We start from the raw sequence: 20263 nt of genomic DNA, 5'->3' as shown, positions 1-20263 counted from the left end.
TTCTCATATTCTTCTACCAAAAAAACAGGTTTTTCTTTGGTCCTTCACTGGCGGTTCAAAAAGAGACATCTGCGTATCTGCTACGAGAAAAGCAGATTGAACATTTTGTCAGGTGGTTCAAGATCGAATTCAAAAGTGAACATTTGATTTTCTGCTACCAGAAAAGCAGATCAAACATTTTATCAGAAAAGCAGAAAGATAGGAAAATGAATTTAAGGAAAACATTCAATTTGCTTTTCTATTAGCAGAGAAGCAGAAAAGTAGAAAATGCATTTAAAAAAAAACATTCAATCAGCTTTTCTGCTATTCCGTTGAGCTTTTGGACCACCTTATTGACCCTACAAATGTTTGTATTGAATTTGAAATAATTTGAAAAAAATATGACGTACTTGGAAATAAAGATGGGGACACTATACCTTTGCTAGCCAGAAGGGACTTGACAGGGTCAATCTTGATAAGGTAAATAATACCGCACCTAACACTAAAATTCATTATACATGTGTATGTTACCAGTTTTATTTTCCATTTCCGTGGTTGCAAACTGGTAATATATGTAGCGGCCACCGTTTGGTTTTGAAATCTTTCTGTTTCCATACGCCGATTAATTTATCAAGATAACGTTTTGTTTAATTGGTTGTGACGGTGATCATAAAAAAAATACACAAATTGTTTCTTGTCAAACCGACGAAAATCACCAAATTAAATGGCGAACGACTACTCCAACTTGAGGTTTTATGTCGGAAAATTAATGGGAGAGATGCACACTGTATCCCCGATCCTGATCAAGCTAAGCTTGTCTGATATTGGCAAACAACCCGGTCGGAGGACCGACGTACTAAAGGTGATATATTATTCAATCTTACCTGCCATTGCTGACAACATCACAACCAAAGCTGCTGCTCTGTCCATTGTCCAAGATGCAGGAGAATTCTGAGCACAATCCGAGTGGGAAGTATTTAACGACTCACACACTAACGCGAATTATAACAAGAGACTACTAGCGACAATCAGGAAAGAGCCGCAACTTAAAACCTTATTCGAAACTTTTTGATGTCACGATCTACAATGCAAGTTGACTTTATTTGTCTGCGCGTCACACACCAACCCGAACTATTAGGAAGCTGCGCATGTAGAGCACTGACCGACGATCAGCAAAGAGCCTGAACTAAGACCCAATCTCAAAACCGTGTCTGACGCAATGATTGAGAATCGGTTAAGTTGATCGTATAATATCATCCAGTACACAAACCACTATGCAGCTCAACTCAGTAGCTACATTCGCATCCCCAGACCACGGAACAGGCTGACGTCATAGCAAGCCTAGCCAATCACAAACGGGCCTGAACTTGCCTAGAAGCTCGCAAGTTTTTTTCTTATTGGTTACAGCATGGGCGGAGCTAATGCTAGAAGCGGTAACGTGGCAGCGAACGAGAAACGAATCATTATCATGTATAATTCATATCAGGCAAGGCGAAGCCTCGTCATTTATAATGCAGCAACTGCGGGCCACTACACAAAAAGAGGCACAGCCATTAACTGCCTGCTTTCTGTCTTGTTCCCCTCAAATATCAATTGAGCATCGATGTAAAGACGTTAATCAAAATACCATTAACCTTTTCAATTGTTCAATGATGCGCAAAGCCACCAAATCCTTGGTGTAACCCGTCTGGTACGCACCCACAATGGCGACTTCTGGTCAAGATAATTAGGAGTGCACACCAGTTGTAGCAAGAGGAATCTCGGGAGGGGGAGGGCGAGGGGGCAGGGCAGGTGGTGATTGCCATGTAGGCATTATGCATCTTATCGCAACGCTCATCAGCTGTTTCGATCCGACTGTGGTTCGATGTGACAACTCAACTCAAAAAGTAAACAATCAAAGCAAATTCAATGCATTAAATCTTATTTCACACCTAATAACATAATCACAAAGCAAAACCATAATTTAAATTCAAGTTAAACAACATTGTAAAGTATATCCTTCAATAAAATCAAGATGACTGCCACTTGGCGTCTTTTTGTGTAGCTTCATTTCTCCCCCTTGTTTTCCACAAATACCAACCCTTGATTCGTGTAGACGAAAGTTTGTAATAAGGGAATTCCATAGACTTCAAGTCGGTAATTGGCCGGGTTAAGTCCGCCCTGGCCGCCGAGTAACGCACCGTACCATCGGCGTTGACTACATTCTAAAAAGACTCGGTTAACATAACCAATACCGCATTTTGGCCCGGGGTTACGTGAAGCGCGCGGTATAACATCACGAGGGTGCTGGGAAGGGCAGATGAAGGAAGTGGGGATGGCATTCTTGGTAACTTATCGTGGCTATATAAAGACACATGGCTTCAGCTGTTTAAGACCGCGGTTAGCTAATGCGCGCAAATGCTATCCGAGAACGTTCCCATAGAAATGCATACATTCCATACCGGATGTGATTTCTTTTTCATTGCGGGCCATGTGGACAAAGTTGAGCGTCGCATATTATGCAGTTTGACCCTTAGTCAATTCGAAACGGAGCCTGAGCAAGTGACGGGAATTAAACATTTACAAAACAGATCAGTTTTACAGATTTTCCTACATTGTAACGCTTTTTAACGAAAAAAAAAAATAATGAATGTAAGTATAAGAGTAGTAACTTAGTCTTAACGGCCGTTTAAAACCTTGCAGGGTCGTGGCCGTGATGACTTGCAGGTCACAGGTCACGCAAAATCTATCCAATCAGCTCTTTCCAGCGTCCTGTTTGCAGGGCGGGGGTACGAGCGAACACTAGGGGACGGTTCCTGCATCCTCGGCCCCACATGCGAGTACGTTGATTCCAATTACCGACTTGAATCATCTGCAACCGGACACGTTTACGCGTTCTGCACAAGGCATGGATATTGCTACCAAAATTGGGCCAAGCACTTTGATTGGATAAGAATAAGGAGGATATGAATGTTGATAACTATTACATCTAACATTTACTCGTCTCGGCACGGTGCAGTGTGACGTTCCAATGCGGGTGGCATATTTCACCGACGTATGTGCATCTTGGGAACGTTCGTGATGAATGCCTCACCATAAAACACTTCCTGGAGCAAAACGATTGCTCAAAGAGTCAAAAGTTAATTTTCGGGTCGTTTGGAATCCATGCATCTTTATATTCTCATATTTCGAAAAATAAGATATGGACATTATGTTCTCTATTTTTACTACTGTGTGTAATATTTTAACGAAAACCTTTCGAAAGAGAGAGAGATAAAAAAAAACCCCGGAGAAGCGTGCATTAATGTGGATGCATAACAATGGATGCTTCCCAACATAATGAACAACCGTCCGAATTCATATTGGTCAAGTAGTTAGACATGTTGGAACGATGCCGGATGTATTCACATATACAGCACTAGCGAGTGCCATGCTATAGTAAACATTTGGGGCCTCGTCAAACAAAACACGACTGGCTCTAACGACTAACCCTAAAGTCTAGGTATTCTGATAAATATGTACACACGTAGCAATTGATAACATTGATAACAGTGAGCAATGATGACATGCTGTCTCAATTAAAGGATACGTGCATACATTGGTACTGCGGTCAACCGCAATCTTCACGTAAACAAATATATGAATCACAATCAAATGAATTTGTGAAATATACAACAAATTGGTGAATAACTGTATTCAGACCCAAAGCCACATTCACTAAAAACGTAGTCATGAACTGTTTAAAAAGCCTGTGGTATTACCGTCACTCCATCTGATGAAACATACAATATAACTAAAACCAACTCGCCCCTTTAATCTACCTTTCAAAGTGCACGGAAACCCCTATTAGGTATAGTCTGGTACCGACAGAGATATCAATTTTTAATTCACTTTTAATGATTGGTTTCACGGTCCTTTGGTAACATGTAAAAAAAAAATTACGATGGTTTCGCGCGTCCTTAGTGAGTGCACGAAAACATCCTTAAAATGTGAAATACATTTTCTTCATGGTTTTTAATTTAAAAAAAAAAGCATTGGCCCAACTGACGATTGAATTCAGTCTTTGTACATCAAGAAATCAACACTATGCTAAAACGGAAACTTACTGAGATATGTGATGTGTTTAATAGTAGACATCATGTAGAGCCCCCCGCTGGTAACTCTCGGCGGTGTTTGGTGTCAACAATACGCGAGAACAAAAACAACCAAAACAACATTCGTGGATGTAGTTTTTTTCTTAAAGATAAGTTGTATTCAACAGTTAAGATATCAAAACTCCCATTATGCAATAACGCAGATATTAACAATTTTCAATAAATTTTAAACTAAAACAAAACAAAACAACGGTGCCAATGCAATTTAAAATCTAAAAATTGGCCAACACAATCCACCATTTTATTTGTATCCTGAAAACGGTACAATGGCGAGGCCATTCTGTTCGCTTTTTTTTGCGTTGGAAATAGGATCACAATGTGAAGAGCTATCATTTATAATGCAGTAACTGCGGGAAATTGAGAGGAGGTACATTAACCTTTTCATAGTACATTACAACAGAGACATTAATCCAATACCATTAACCTTTTCATTGTACAGTTCAACGAAGCGCAAGGCCAAAAAAATTCTAATCGTCTTTGTACTCTTTTATCAGAGAGTACGTGTAACCCTCGGTGTAGATCGTCTGGTGCGCACACATGCACGACCCAAGGTCCTTTGGTACCATCACTCATCTAGGGCAATAAAAATAATAACTTAAGGCAACTCGCCTCTTATTTTTTTCCTTTTAACACAAAGTGCACGTTAACGTTTGTGGTATAGTCTGGTACCGACGGAGATTTCAAATTCAATTGCAAACATCACTTTTAATGATTGGATTCAAGGTGCTTAGGTAAGAGTGGTGAGTTGAGCAAGTGTGCGAAACCATCGTTAAAAAGTCTGGTACATTTCTTCTTATGGTGTATAATTTTTTAAACCTTTAAGTATATGCCAAACTGATGATTCAACTCACAGCCTGTGATCATCCAGATGTTTACAATAAAAGCCAATATTAGGATCGTGTAAATAATAATAATAATAATAATAATTTGGGAGGCTAATCATCCTTACTCGCAGCTGGTATGCTGAAATGCGAAGGACGCGGCTACAACGTGGTCGGGCCGCGCCGCTGGCACTTGAAGGCGCCTATTCGTTTCTCGAATAAATCCTTTACGAAAATAATTATGTTCCGACGTTGAAGAACTTATTTTCAAACAATAAACAGTTTCAGACTTGATAAAATGTATTATTTGTAATTTTGAAACATTTGAAATGCTTGTAAATATTGACCTTAGGAAAGCACACCCGATACCGCAAAATGGTGTGGTCCACAGAGCGCTCTGTACGTGACATGTTGGTGGCACGTACGTCCGTACGGAGCGCTGTATCCTACGCAGCACAAAACAGCACGTGCTTAGGCCAAAAAAAAAGTCTCCGGTTTCTGGTATGGAGCTTGCCCCAAAAGTGGTGCGGCGACGCGGCTTTTTTTTTTTTTTACCTGGTTTTTTTTTTTTTTTTTGGCTTCAAATGTCGGCTGATGACTGCAAATGGTGCCCGACTAAACTTAGTGCAAATATATGGGAGTCCAGAGAGGCCACATAAATCTTATTCTCGATCATAACCCCATCTAAAAACACGTTAAAATTGTGCAGCAGCAGAATTCCAGTCAAACCAGTGAGTTTGGCGGTTTTGAAACATCAACTTGTATTGAAAAAAAAAAACTTTTTCATTTTGCCGATGCGCATGGCTACGGCGACGCGCGCGCATACCAGAAACCGGAGACTTTTTTTTTTTGGCCTTATTGCTTTCATAGCGAATGCATGTACGTATTATGTTCATAATGAATGGCGCAGCATCACGGTAGGGTATCGTACGGGGTACGTGCGGTAGGATCGTCGTTTATTTTTCGCTGTGTCTTACGGCCAGTGCGCAATGCTCAAAGTCGCTGCGCTTGTATACGAACAAACGGCAGATATATTTTTTTTCGCAACCACAATTTATAGCGTAGCGGTAGCGGAGCGGCGCGATTTAAGCGTAGCGCTTATTTCCGAAAGCGTGGCGGATGCTAGCGCTATTTGATGCCTGGCTAGCGGCGGCACTAGCCACCTATGCCACCCTCCAGCTGGTAAATTATCGGCGGTTTTAGTGTCAACCATACGCGAGGGGAAAAAAACCACACAACTACTCTTGTGTGTATTTCTTTTAAAGATGAGTTATATTAAAAAGTTAAGATATCAAAACCTCCAAAAAGCTGAATTAAACAAACATCCAGAGTTTTCAAACGAATTGAAACAGGGTGCGACTACCCAGAATTTAAGGTAAATGCTCCGACAGCTAGTCACACTGGAGGCGCATGGGAAAGGTTAATTCGATCCGCGCGAAGAGTCCTCCAAGAATTAATCGGAAAGAACATTCAAAAGTAGAATATAAACATCCGCACAACTATCCTTTAAAAACTGGGTGTTTTTGTGTTATTCCTGTATTATGCGTGCGAGAACGAATTTCGGGGTACACATTTCTTGGGAACGTCCGTGGTGAATGCCTCACCATAAAATACTTCCTGGAGCAAAACGATTGCTCAAGGAGTCAAAAGTTAATTCCTGGGTCGATTGGATCCATGTATCTTTATATTCTCATTCGAAAAATAAGATATGGACATTATGTTCTCTTTTTTTCCCACTGTGTGTAATATTTTAATGAAAACCTTTCGAAAGAGAGAGAGAGAGAAAAACGGAGAAGCGTGCATTAATGTGGATGCATAATAATGGATGCTTCCCCAACATAATGAACAGCCGTCCGAATTCAAATTGGTCAAGTCGTCAGACATGTTGGATCGATGCCGGATGTAATCACATATACAGCACTAGCAAGCGCCGTCCTAGTAAACATTTGGGGCCTCGTCGAACAAAACACGACTGGCTCTAACGACTCACCCTAAAACCTAGGTATTCTGATAAATCTGTACACACATAGCAATTGACAACATTGATAACATTGAGCAATGATGACATGCTGTCTCCATTAAAAGATACGTGCATACATTTGTACCGCGGTAAACCGCAATCTTCACATAAACAAATATATTAATCAATATCATATGAATTTGTGAAATATACAACAAATAGGTGAATAACATGCACCTGTATTCAGACCAAAAGCCCCATTCACTAAAAACGTAGTCATGATTTTTTTTAAAAGCCTTTGGTCTTAACGTCACTCCATCTGATGAAACATACAGAATAACTAAAACAACTCGCCCCTTTAATCTACCTTTAACAGCAAAGTGCACGGAAACCCCTATTAGGTATAGTCTAGTACCGACAGAGATATATATTTCTAATTCACTTTTAATGATTGGTTTCACGGTCAATTGGTAATATCTACATTTTTTTAACGATGGTTTCGCGCACTCCTTATTCTGTTTCATGGTCCGCAATGAAAAAGAAATCACATCAGGTATGAAATGTGCGCACTTCATTTGGAAAGTTTTCGGATAGCATTTGCGCGCACTGTTTAACTGCGGTCTTAAACAGATGCTTCATACATAGGTCAAAGGCCACTTCCTTCACAAGATTCTGTGAAGCTCATCAGTGTATCCCAGCGTCCTGTTTGCAGGGCGGGGAGTACGAGCGAACACTGGAAGATGCCTACTTGCGGATTGTGAACGTTCCACCAATAAAGCGGTAAAAGGCACTGGATTTTAAAGAGTCCCAAATTCATATGACACTGGAAAAGTGTTCAAGACCAGCTAGCAATATCTTCATCATCCGTTTAAGACCGGCATCGTGACGGGCTCTCGACCAATAGGAGTGGGTTAACTGTCTTAAGTATTTATGAATATTTGATATCATGGAAAGCACGGATGCAGTGCACACTGTGTCCCCAATTCTGATATTGCTAAGATTGTCTATTTTTGACCCCCCCCCTCCCAAATAAAAAAGAGAGGGATTCAAAGATGTGCTAGAGGTGAATCGGTGATACATATTCAATAACAGAACTGTCATTGCCTACAGCATCCCCATCCAAACCAAAGCTGCCGCTATATTCACTCTCCACGAGAGAGTTTTGAACACGAATTAATCCGCTAGGTTGTACTATTTTATCAACAACTCATCACACACGCACCAGCGCGAATTATAACAACGCATGTAAACCACTGAGCAACAATTAGGAGTGAGCCTCAACTTGAAACCTTACTGGAAACTTTTTCTGATTAGTAAAATGATTGACACATACGACACTAACGCAACCTAATATGCAGCTAGCTACGCATGTATGGTACTAAACGACGATCAGGAAAGAGCCTGACCACTAAGACCAAACCTGATTGACGAAATGATCGAGACTCCGCTAGTGTTGATCGTAAAATCTCCAAATAAAAATTGTCACTCGCCCGCCTCAAGCAGCCGCAGACCACGAACAGGCTGACGTCAAAGCAAGTCTAGCCAATCACGGACGAGCCTGAACTCGCAACGAAAGCAGAAACTTGTATGATTTGTTCATTCTTACAGTATGGGTGGAGCTAATGCTGGAAGCGGGTAACGTAACAGCCAATGGGCATCCTGCTGTAATTACACTTTTCAGTTTTAACAAAATAACATCCGGAAAGAAAACAAAATATATCGTCTTGATAATTATAAGTTATCCCGCGAGCGCGAGTGAAACACGGAATAATGTAGTGCGTCTGTGTCCCACTTATCACGAGGCCGAAGGCCGAGTGGTAAATGGGACACAGACGCACAACATTTTCCGTGTTCCACGAGCGCGAGCGTGATAACGAATTTATCTACAAGCAAACTTGATGCGCAGTAAAGTTGGACCATCACTTTACACGAACCTTTTAGCGGTTTAGCGCATGCAGCTGGAATGTCGCTCGCATCTTGGAATAGCGCAATACGCAGGGTGCGATATGGACCGTGCAATACAGCCTCACCACACTGTTGTTTTCATGGATCGACCAATCAGGATCGAGGATACAAGTTTGCTTGAAGATAATGAGCAATAACTACCATCGCTGCCATAAACAGTCACGAATCGATATGAAACGGTGCGACACCGCGTACGAGTGGAAGCGTCTTCCGGTAATAAACACAGAATCCTCAGCAGCAATCAAGGTTGGTCTAGATAATTACACAACCGTGTAAACAACAAACCTTTAAAAAACGATACGTACCGAGTGGGCCGAAATATTACGGAAATTGCAATTAATCAAGATATTTTGCCTTTGATTTTTCAGGCAGTGTTGATAGGACACGCTGCACGAGTCAGAAGGCATTGAATTACGAAATGTTAAATCAAACGTCGTCGTCACAATGGTGGGGATGCTAAAGAGTCATTTGCCCATAGACTCGGTGCGATTATGATACTGAAACTGCTGCAATACCTTTAAGCTCCTTGTCTCAGGGCCTTCTTTTCTTTAAATTATATACAATGAGCTATAAACAGAACCAAAAGAACCGAAATATATGTATAGGATGGGGTTTGGCTCTAAGAATGTGTCAGTGTTGCTGGGCGCTCTCTGGTGATAATAAAGTTGTTAAAGTCGGTACCTTGATTAAGAGCTATGCTTAACACGCGGATAGAAGAACAAAGTGGGATTTTTTTTCTTTCCATTTCTGATGTATTTTATAATTGCAATCACATTTGGACAGGCAGCAAGTCGTTTTGTCCACTTCATATTCAATACGCAAAGAACATCAACTGATCAACTAAAGATTATCAAGTGCGTTCTTTCTTAGTGGTTTTGTTTTTTATTTCACAAACATGTACATATTAACAGAGCGTATACAAGCATTAATGAATTATAATTGAACAATATTGGTAAGTATGTGCTTCAATGAGATAAAGATTGCTTCCTCCTAGCTTCTAGTTATGGCAGCTCGGCATCAAATGAACATCACACTATTAATATGTGGTAATAAACAATTTGTTTTCTTCTAATCAACACAAATTGACCCTCCACTCTATTTGATCCGGATAGTTTGAAATTAGGGTATTTTGATGACCTATACATCCTAGCAATTATGCACGGCAATGATATAATTGAAAAATAATTGTCCAAAACTATATTAATTAACATTGTTACACATAGATGTATACACGTATTTGAATTTAAATATTTTCCATATGAAACACAACAAATACAAAATGTCAATAAAAAATTTACATTACGGCAGCAATACACCATAGACCTTATACCAAACTATACACCTACATTATTGTATGACTATTAATCGTGAATGGAATTTACAGCGAAATACGTCAGTTACTGACATGCTTAATTATAATAAAGCAAAGACCAACTTTAACACTAGTTCATACTCGGCACAAAAGCGAACGCGACTTTGTGACGTCATGTCAAGTTTTCCTGCCGCGAATTTGCGAAAGATGAACACATTTCAACACCAAGGCATTTCCTAGCGAATGCGCCCTGACGTCAAATGCGCTTTGCAGTTGCATACGTGTAATGTATGAACCGGCCTTTAATCTAAAAGCTGTTTCACTACAAAGAATTTAATTCTCGAGATGGTTTGCCACTAGCCACTTCGACGTTTTTTTACTGTGAAGTATCACGTTTAACAATTCGTAAATTTATTTATTTAGAACACTGTATGGAAACGTTCTACACTGTATTGAAGATTTACGATAAAAGCACAATAAACAGCGTAATATCAGTGTTGGAGTACTCGTACTCGTACTCGAGTACAATTCGAGTACAAGCAAATTCTCGGCCGGTTCTCGACTATCAGGGTAAACTCGAAAATTATTAGGCATTCGCCTGTATTCGAGTTTACCACAAACTCGATGGTTTGGTACTCGGTACTTAACTCCAGTACTTGGGAACACAAATCGAGTACATTTCTTTTTAATCGACTCCATTGCTCAACATGGAAAGCAATGCTAGTGCGGTGGCGCAGTTGCAGTCTGTATTACGGTCTAGTCTAGTTCCCGCCTCCCAAATACATGTACTTCTAACATTCGAAGTTGTAGCACTGGTGATTCGTGAATCTGGAGCCAGCCAAGCCCATGCTTCTTATGATAGCTCGCCGCTTCACGGTTACCAGTGAGGCCATATCGGGATTTTCCCAAGTAGAATCCTTGTCCAACTGCACTGTTTCGTGAGCACATCTTAAGCACATGTATTGTCCGTTGCCTAGGGAAATCACAGTGTACTATGACTCGGCCAATGACTCGGCCCCTTCATTACAACAAAAACACTGCAATAGTTTGAGACGTTTCTTTTTAGAGCGGAAATACTTGTTTAATAAAATATTACTTTACTTTCATTTTTCATTATGTTTTGAATTTCAGATAATTGTGTACATATTGCATTCAACAAACGAAACTTGGAGATAATAGGTTAAAGATATAGTCCATCATTTGTAATTTGTGCATTTTGTTCGTTCAGAGCAACAAAAGTGCTCAAATCTAAAGAAGGGTACTGAACAACTAACCTGATGAAGTATCAGCTCAGCTTCAGCTGTATATTCCGGGGAAAAAACAGCATTCTAGGATCTCAATTTCAACTCAAAAGTTGCTGAATCGTGTTTTGAATTGGGCCTGAAATCAGCGTCCCAGACACGTTCTCACTGAGTCGATCACAGCTACGTGATGTCGCGCACTGATCCAACAAATAATAGCAACCGCGCGCGTGTGTGCGTCGTGTCAACGCTTGCGTTCGCTTTGCCGAATCAAAAAGAGAACTATAACGGAAATTTCCAACGATGCGTCTTAAGACGCACCGTTGGAAGGCCTTCTTTCGTTGATTTCTTCAAAATGACAGCTTGCCAGAAAGAATAATTTCACAGTGAGTTTAGTCCCCTTACTATCTTTCAACCAATTATGTTTTTCAACAATAATTACGCCAGTTACGTTTCGGATAGGTGGAAATGATGGACTATAGCTTTAATGAATTTTAATACATATTTTGATTTGTTGTATTTTCCCGCGAGATACCTTTTAGTTAAAGACCCTCATAAGCGTCCTTAGTGAATATTTTAAATCTTCAGTGTATCCTTACTTTGTGTAAATATTTCTCCTACCAAGCATAGTATTTATTATCAAACTTAAAATCATCTACCGTCGAATTTATTTTTATAAAGAATTAAATTCTGTCAGCGCTGTCGGACAGAATCACCTGAACGCTTCAGCTGAATTAACCACAGCGACACCCAAGCAGCTCCAATCGCAGAGAAACACCAAATTGCCATTTAGTAGGCTCAATGCGCACTACCGTCGCCACCACACTCTCATCAAACAGGTTAGTGACCGGGTTGTTGGTATTAGTGTTACCGATGAACACCTGAAATGAATCCCAACGCAATAAACTCACATTTGTAACAAAATAGCTTACTTGTAGTGAAGTATAGGACCAAAACTACGAAAAAGTGGGCATTCTTAGCTAACGGGGTCTTCCTTCAAAACAGAATTTCAACTAACCGTAACTGAACTATATAAAGTAAACTGTTTGTCCTGCGCGGGCACTCACATTGAAGATCATTTTCAGCCATATAGCCATCTCTCGACTGGGCTTATTTGGGTTTCTATTTGAGCTTCAGACATTTTGCTTGGGGGGGGGGACAAGAAGCTATTTTCTCTTAAATAACCTTCCTATAAGAAAATGCAGCATCAATGTATTTTATGTTGCTTTTTTGGTTGCTACTACGTGTCAAAAATGTCCTGCTTTTCATCCTGAAAACCTTAAATCTCACCCTCTTGCACAACGCTAATTTAACTCGCTGCCATTTCTTGTTTACATGATCTGAAATAATTTTTGGTTCCATTTACGTTTTTAATTCCAGACACGATTTCAGTGTAGCTAAATGGTTGCATAAACATGGAACCAAATATAGTCGGACGTAATGAAGTTGCCATATTGAAATAAAGCTCAAACAAAATATGAGAAAAAATACATTTGCATTTTCTTTCAAAACTGATTTACGTACAAAAGTTAAATGTAGCTTACAGCAAGACTTAGTAAAGATTGATGTTTACCTTGATGTCTCCGTTTCCATCTGTCACGTGTTTGCGTTGGAATGAGGGCTGCTGCTGATACGCCACCTTGTACCGCTTCACATACCATCTGCCGAGGCCGCCTTGTGTGGTGACTCCAGTCACCACTGTACTCTGGATGAGGTCCACCTCGATCCAGGGATTAGCTTCGTCACTGTACACAGAGTGAAGAGAGGATGAGGAACAATGAAATAACGATACTCCGCCAATCCGCTTGTGTGAATGGATTTGAAAACTGAACACAATTACAGTGTGCAAATCAAATGCACATGAGTCCGGGTTTGGCTTTGGCCGGGGATGAGCATTTTTTTATGTATAATGAAAAAGAAACCAAAACAGTAAAACAATGCCAAACAAAATCAAACAAACCGTACAAAAACAAAACGCATTGATGCAATTGCATGTTTGTTAATTAAACACATTCATGAGCGTTGTGTGGCATTGTAATGATAAAGAGTGAATAAAGATATGAGAGTGAAGTGTCAGGTGTGGTATCTCCCTTTGATACCTACGTCATGGGTGACCATTTCTCGTTATTGTTGAGGCGTCCATAACTGGCACGGCAACAGTCGCGACTACTGGACGCCGTGATGCGATCATCTTGGATGTTCCCGTCCTCTATACCGAGGGGTTGCGGACTGGAACACACTGTTGATAACAAATGAGTAAGCAAAGTAAATATTCATTCATATTGATAGATAAAAAAAAAGATGTATTGAGAGAATGATAATTTCCTCCTTTGTTTGCTGGTAAATCTCACAATTATAACTGCACATTTCACCCCCTCCCACGAATGTGGCAGTGAGAAACATTTTAAATTTGGGAGAAAATACAACGAGCATGACAAAGCATCAATGGATTTTCCGTTGTTTATTCTGTTGGTTTTACTCTGGGAGTTGCACTAAAACACCTGGATGTATTTGCTTTTAATTGGTAAGCAGCCTTCGATGAACCTTGATTTGCGGTAAGAAATAAAATGTTCAATCTCAATGCAATACAATGTATACCCTTGTGATAGAACAAATCCATATGCTCATGGTCAAACCTATGATTACTGAAGATCATACAACCACTTAAAGCTGGGGTATGTTTCCCCGTAAAGAAGGGGTTCTCCGTACCAGCTGGGGTATGCCTATATAGGTTTCTCCGTACCGACTGTGGTATGTTTCTTCGTACCTACCGGGGTAGGTTTCCCCGTACCAGCTTGGAAAAGTTTCTCCTTTACGACTGTGGTATGTTTATTCATACCTGCCGGGGTAGGTTTCCCCGTACCAGCTTGGAAAGGTTTCTCCTTACCGACTGTGGTATGTTTATTTTTACCTGCTGGGGTAGGTTTCCCCGCACCAGCTGGAGAAGGTTTCTCCGTACAAGCTGGGGTAGGTTTCTCTGTATTGGCTGGGGTAGGTTTCTCTGTATTGGCTGGGGTAGGTTTCTCCGCACCAGCTGGGGTAGGTTTCTCCATACCAGTTGGAGTAGGTTTCCCCGTACCAGCTGGGGTAGGTTTCTCCGTCACGGTTGGGGTAGGTTTCTCTCTAGCGGCTGGGGTAGGTTTCTCCGCACCAGCTGGGGTAGGATTCTCCGTATCAGCTGGGGTAGGTTTCTCCGTAACGGTTGGGGTAGGTTTCCCCGTAACGGTTGTGGTAGGTTTCTCTGTAGCGGCTGGGGTAGGTATCCCCGCACCAGCTTGGATTGGTTTCTCCGTACCGGCTGGAGTAGGTGTCGGGGTACCAGTTGGGTAGGATAACAATACGTCATTAGGTATTTCCCAGCCTCGACTCCAGGGGCGCGTGGTCGTTCCTTACACTTACCCCTGGCTGTGATGATGATGTAAATGACGCTGAATGGCTATTCACAGCGTAATGCGCGGACATTTCGAAGATTGCACGCCGGGCGCGCCCATGATGCGCTCGCGCTCGCGTGCTTAGCTTTGCACGTAAACGTCACGTACGAAAAAAAATTATGATTCAAAAGTCGCGATGCCTGTACGATATGGATTATGTCAGCCGCGTTTTTCGCTAAAAAAAACCCTGTATCTGTGCAACCTCGTGCCCCGTGGGTACGATCTTGCAGCGCCATGTTGTTTCCCATCATGCTTAGCGCGATCATAACCCCTGGAATTGTGTAAGGGCCTGTCACACTTCTGCGTATCCTAATTCCTTATGAGTTGCGCATTGACATTTTTTTTCATACGCAGTCGTACGAAAAATACGTACCTCATATGCATCTCTAACGTTTTGTGTAAGGTTTATGTACACAGGCATACGCATAGTACGGCCCATACGCCGGGTAGTTTTGGGCATGCACAAAACTACGCTGTGTACGCCTATATTTGACGTATACAAAGCGTGCTTGCAGCGCAGATACAACGCACGCTGAACGAACTCATAGCGAATGCCGACGTATTGCGTCAGGCATGCGGTCGGCATAAGTCGGGTGCGTCCGGAATACGCTAGGCATGCGCACTGCATACTGACCTATTCGCAGCCCGAAAAATAATGTTGTGCACTGCATACGCAACTCATACGCATCTCATACGCAATGTATGCGCTGAATTCGTTCTTGTACGCTAGATGTGCGTCGCACATAAGTCAAAGTATTCAACATTTTCGACGTTTTGAGCGTACGGCTGCGTATTGAAAAAAAATTGATAAGGAACTCATAAGGAATTAGAATATGCGAAAGTGTGACAGGGGCTAAATTTAAATATACCAAAATACGGTACATTATAATTAGGGCTACAGTTTATCCGTTTTACGTGCCGACGCCATCTTTAAAATGTTAAAAGTTGTAATTTGGAAGAATCAATCCTTTTAAGCACAACGTTTCGACGTTGTGTTAATTAGCAAAGATTTGTAATAAATGTACGTTCCCCTTTCGTGCGTTTACAACGACAGATACAGGGGGTTTTTTAGGGAAAAACGCGGCTGACATAATCCATATTGTACAGGCTTCGTGACTTTTGAATCATAATATTTTGTTCGTACGTGACGTTACGTGCAAAGCTAAGCACGCGAGCGCATTATGGGCGCGCCCGGCGTGCAATCTTCGAAATGCCCGGGCAGTACGCAGTGAATAGCCATTCAGTGTCATTTACGTCATCATCACAGCCAGGGGTTAGTGTAAGGAACGAGCACCCGCCCCTGGAGTCGAGGCTGGTATCTGTGGTTGTAAAGGCACGAAAGGGGTACGTACATTTAATACAAATCTTTGCTAATTAACACAACGTCCAAACGTTGTGTTTGAAAGGATTCATTCTTCAAAATCATAACTCGCGCTCTCATGCGTCGAATCCGGACCATCATGTTAAAAACGTACATGTACATGTTATTTTCAAGTGATGCAGCAACCCAGACTTGGTCAATCTGCCAAGCGTACGCGCTGGTTTGTTCCACGTTTGTACACAGTCTATGGAAATTTATTCTCGATGTGATTGGCTTCTACCAATTTTGGTAGAAGCCAATCATATCACAGTATTTCAGGTAATGAGCGTTTTGATTCTTAAAAACGCGCGCAGATTGTTTTGATATTATTCCTAACACGCAATCAGCGATGTCTACGTATTCGCGCAGCCAAAGTTTCGCGGAGAACGCACACGCATCCCATGATGAGGAGTAGAAACAGATACACGCTCGCGTACATTCGAATGCTTTGAAACGGCTCTGGGTACGCACAACACGAAGCGGTATCAATGGATCTCAACATCTTTTACAGGTTAACCCCAATAAAAAATCCCTTTTGTTTTGAATAACATTTGAATGTCGTATTCTTTATTAATTCAATCCAAGAGCAGATGATCTTAGCATTATCATCCCAATATAATGCGTTTGAAATCAAGGATTTTCTATTGTTCTTCTTCCCTTTTTCTTAACTTATACTCTAAGTTTTTTCGCAACATCTCTCATTGGTTTTGTACACATGTTTTCTAACCGGGACTCCTCGGTTTGGTTCCTGTCCTCGATTCTTCGATGATTTTGCACGTGTGTGTCCTCGATTTTACACCATAAACACGCGCATGCAAAAGTGGTGTGACACACTTAGACATTATTTTACCCCGACTTTCCTGACCGGCCAGCCACTGCATATAAATAGTGACTGACATCGCTTTTGCATGGGCGTGCGTAAGCGTACCGTGCACGCACGGTTATATCGTTGTTGGCTGGGCATTGTGCCCGCACTTGCACTTGTGCGCGCACTTGTACTTGTGCGCGCACTTGAACTGTTTTCCTTACACTCACCCTTCTTTCACAAATGGAAGCAACTAGGCAAAATCCGCGTTGTGATTGGTTTACCTTTCTGCATTATTCTTATTTGCATAAAAATATGAATAATTCAACACAATCAAGTTGGAAAAAGCCTCGTGGCTTCGCCACTCGTGTTTGCTGACTCTAAGCCACGATGGCCTTGGCGAAAGGCTAAGGCATGGGCGAAGTGGCATACGTATATACAGTCACTGCGCCAATTCATTTATTACATTACCTGAGGTAGATGGGCGGAGTTTGGTTACAAATCCAAATTTATGATGACAAAAAGGAAATATTCCCCCCAAAATAGGCATAATGCACAGTAGGGGAGAAAGGTTGTTTGATCTGAAACAAATTGACTCCAACAATACGTATACCAAATTTGAAAGTATTTGAATGAACATGCACAAAACCGGGGAAAATAGTAGTTAAGTGTCTCTTGGGGTCACTGTAGCGCAACTAAATGATGTCATCAGCTGATCAACATTTCTGCTTAATGGAAATTATTGAAATAAGGATGTGATCATATTGTGCCCTCCCTTAGTTTTGAGGGTACCCCCAAAACCTTAATCTTGTTAGAGTTAACCATGCTGCGCCTAACACTTACTTCATGTTTTTCGAGCAGTTTGGCGCGCGTACTGCGCGATGTGGCGCAGAACGCAGCTGTGCCGGTGTAGCGTGGCTATGAAAATACACAACCCTATGGAATTTTTGTACACTAAATTTTGTTTGTCTCAGATTTTGCGCGTACCGCGTCTATTTTTATATCACGTAATTCGGGCGATTCACAATGCAGTGCGCCACCAACAGTTGGCCACAGAGAGTTAATTTTCCCCCATGCTTTGTGGGAGATAGTCGACAAATTCGCAGCGCAGGACATTTGAAATTGTTAGTTTTTACGGCCAGAAAGTTCGTAAGGGTATGATTCGAGTATCTGTTTGCCCTTTTGTTTTCGTTTCATCGATATGGAGTTTTCTGTAAGGCGGCAGAACGCTTTGCCCCAATCTATAACAAATTAGCTCAAGTTTTCTACTGACACTCGTCCAAACGGGCCATGTTTTGTCGACCGTAAACTTGAAAAATGAACTTTCCATGGCAAACTCTTGGTGTCGCACTGCATTGTGAATCGCCGGAATTGGACAATATTTCACAAGCTGCGTTGACGTAATGCTACCACTATAGGTCAATTGCGCATGCGTACGTGAGGATTGTCAACGCTCAACCAAAAAAACGGTAAAGGCACCAGATTTCATAGGGGTCCAAATTGCATGTCACACTGGAAAAGTGTTTAAGACCAGCCAGCTGGCCGGCCGCTAGCAGGTCTTTATGATCCATTTAAGACCGGCAATGTGACGGGCTCTCCACCAATAGGAATGGGCCAACGGATAAACTGTCTTAGGTATTTATGCATTTCATTTACATAGTTAGGAATTTTTTGACATAGTGACCCAAAAATTAACCATTTTTGATTTGTTTTTTGTATGCATTGATAACAACAAAATCAAGTTTTGATTATTCAATCGTCACTGTGATCATATCTCCAAATCGATATCTTGTCAAACGAAACAAATAACTGGCAGAATCCGATCACCAGATTCAATAAAGCGATCGACTACTACCAAATTAGGGGGAGGGTCGTTGGAAAAGAAATGGGGGATGCACCTTATGTCCCTGATCCTGATATCATGGCAAATCTTGTCTACTTTGCCAACAAACCAATCAGGAATTTGAGAATGTACAACAGGTGATATTTATTCTTCTTACCTGCCATTGCTGACAGCACCAGAACCAAAGCTGCTGCTCCGTCCATTGTCCAAGATGCAGATGAATTCTGAGCACAATCCACTACGCTGTAGGATTTTTATGAACGACTCACACAACGACGCGAATTAATAGGCAACTACGCACGTAAAACTCAAAACAACGAACGCGAGAGAGCCTCAACTTAAAACATTACTGGAAATTTTTTCTGATTAGTGTAATGAACGACTCACACAACACGCAAACGCAACCTAATAGGCAGCTATCTACGCATGTACAGTACTGAACGACAATCAGGAAAGAGCCTGACCACCAAAACTAAACCTGATTGACGCAATGATCGAGAATCCGTTAGTGTTGATCGTATATCACCGAGTACAAAACGCCACTCGCTCGCCTCAGCACCTAAGCAGCCGCAGACAACAAACAGGCTGACGTCATACCAAGCCTAGCCAATCATGAAACGAGCCTGAACTTGCCATGAAGGCTTAAACTTTTATAATTTGTTCAATCTTACAGTATGGGTGGAGCTAACGCTGGAAGCAGGAAACGTAACAGCCAATGGGAATCACGTTGTAATTACAGTTTCCAGTTTTAACAAAATAGCATCTTGAAATTAACAAAATATCGTCCTGAAATTGAACAATGACGACCATCGCGGTCATAAACAGTCACGAATCGATATGGAACGCTGCGGCACGGCGTACGAGCGGAAGCGGCTTCCGGTAATAAACATAGAATCCACAGCAGCAATCAAGGTTGGTCTAGAAAATTACACAACCGTGTTAACAACGAACCTTTAGAAAACGATACGCACCGAGAGGGCCGAAATATTACAGATATTGCAATTAATATAGTTTGCCTCTGATTGTCAAGGCAGTATTGACAGAAGCCGAACGAGTCAGAAGGCATTGGAATACGAAATGTTGGCGGTGAAGCCTCTAGAGCCATTTGCCCATAGACTTTGTGCAGAAATATGTACCCTAAGCTGCCGGCACATACAGCACAGGGACGTAATCGTACATGTACAATGATGAGGAAATTGGAAATACGACAACTTAAAATCGTGCCAGTTAAAACAATTTTCTAACCAGTATTTGAGTCAGTTTTTTTTCTTGCAACTGAATCATTTCAGAGCCTGTTGTGCTTGAAACAAAGTGATAAAAGTTCATCTCATAATATTATTGCGTGTATATAACTGTTTTCGGGGGTTCAATTGTATTTAATCATGACGTACAAAATAACTCGGAGGCAATCAC

General features: G+C 41.4%; 1 protein-coding gene across 1 annotated transcript; it reads right to left on the bottom strand.

Annotated features, from left to right (window-relative positions):
- Window positions 1–12145: 12145 nt before the first annotated feature.
- On the bottom strand, window positions 12146–19053 carry LOC119731466 (lactadherin-like). The gene is made up of 5 exons (XM_038204648.1): window positions 19008–19053; window positions 14563–14709; window positions 13515–13650; window positions 12985–13156; window positions 12146–12292 (listed from the first exon to the last, which is right to left on the bottom strand). The coding sequence occupies exons 1-5, from the start codon at window positions 19051–19053 to the stop codon at window positions 12146–12148; spliced, it is 648 nt and encodes a 215-aa protein (XP_038060576.1).
- Window positions 19054–20263: the final 1210 nt, after the last annotated feature.

Source organism: Patiria miniata, unplaced genomic scaffold (assembly GCF_015706575.1).
Source record: "Patiria miniata isolate m_02_andy unplaced genomic scaffold, ASM1570657v1 HiC_scaffold_1, whole genome shotgun sequence".
Lineage (NCBI taxonomy): Eukaryota > Metazoa > Echinodermata > Asteroidea > Valvatida > Asterinidae > Patiria > Patiria miniata.
Note: the sequence above shows the minus strand (reverse complement) of the source record. Positions and strands in the feature narration are given on the sequence as shown.

What these genes read in the sequence shown, in the direction of transcription:
- LOC119731466 (XM_038204648.1), bottom strand. Translation starts at nt 19,053, where the DNA reads ATGGACGGAGCAGCAGCTTTGGTTCTGGTGCTGTCAGCAATGGCAG. An exon ending in GGTGCTGTCAGCAATGGCAG is followed by an intron (nt 14,710 to 19,007) that starts GTAAGAAGAATA and finishes CACCTACTCCAG; the next exon opens with CCGGTACGGAGAAACCAATC. An exon ending in GGAGAATCCTACCCCAGCTG is followed by an intron (nt 13,651 to 14,562) that starts GTGCGGAGAAAC and finishes TGTTATCAACAG; the next exon opens with TGTGTTCCAGTCCGCAACCC.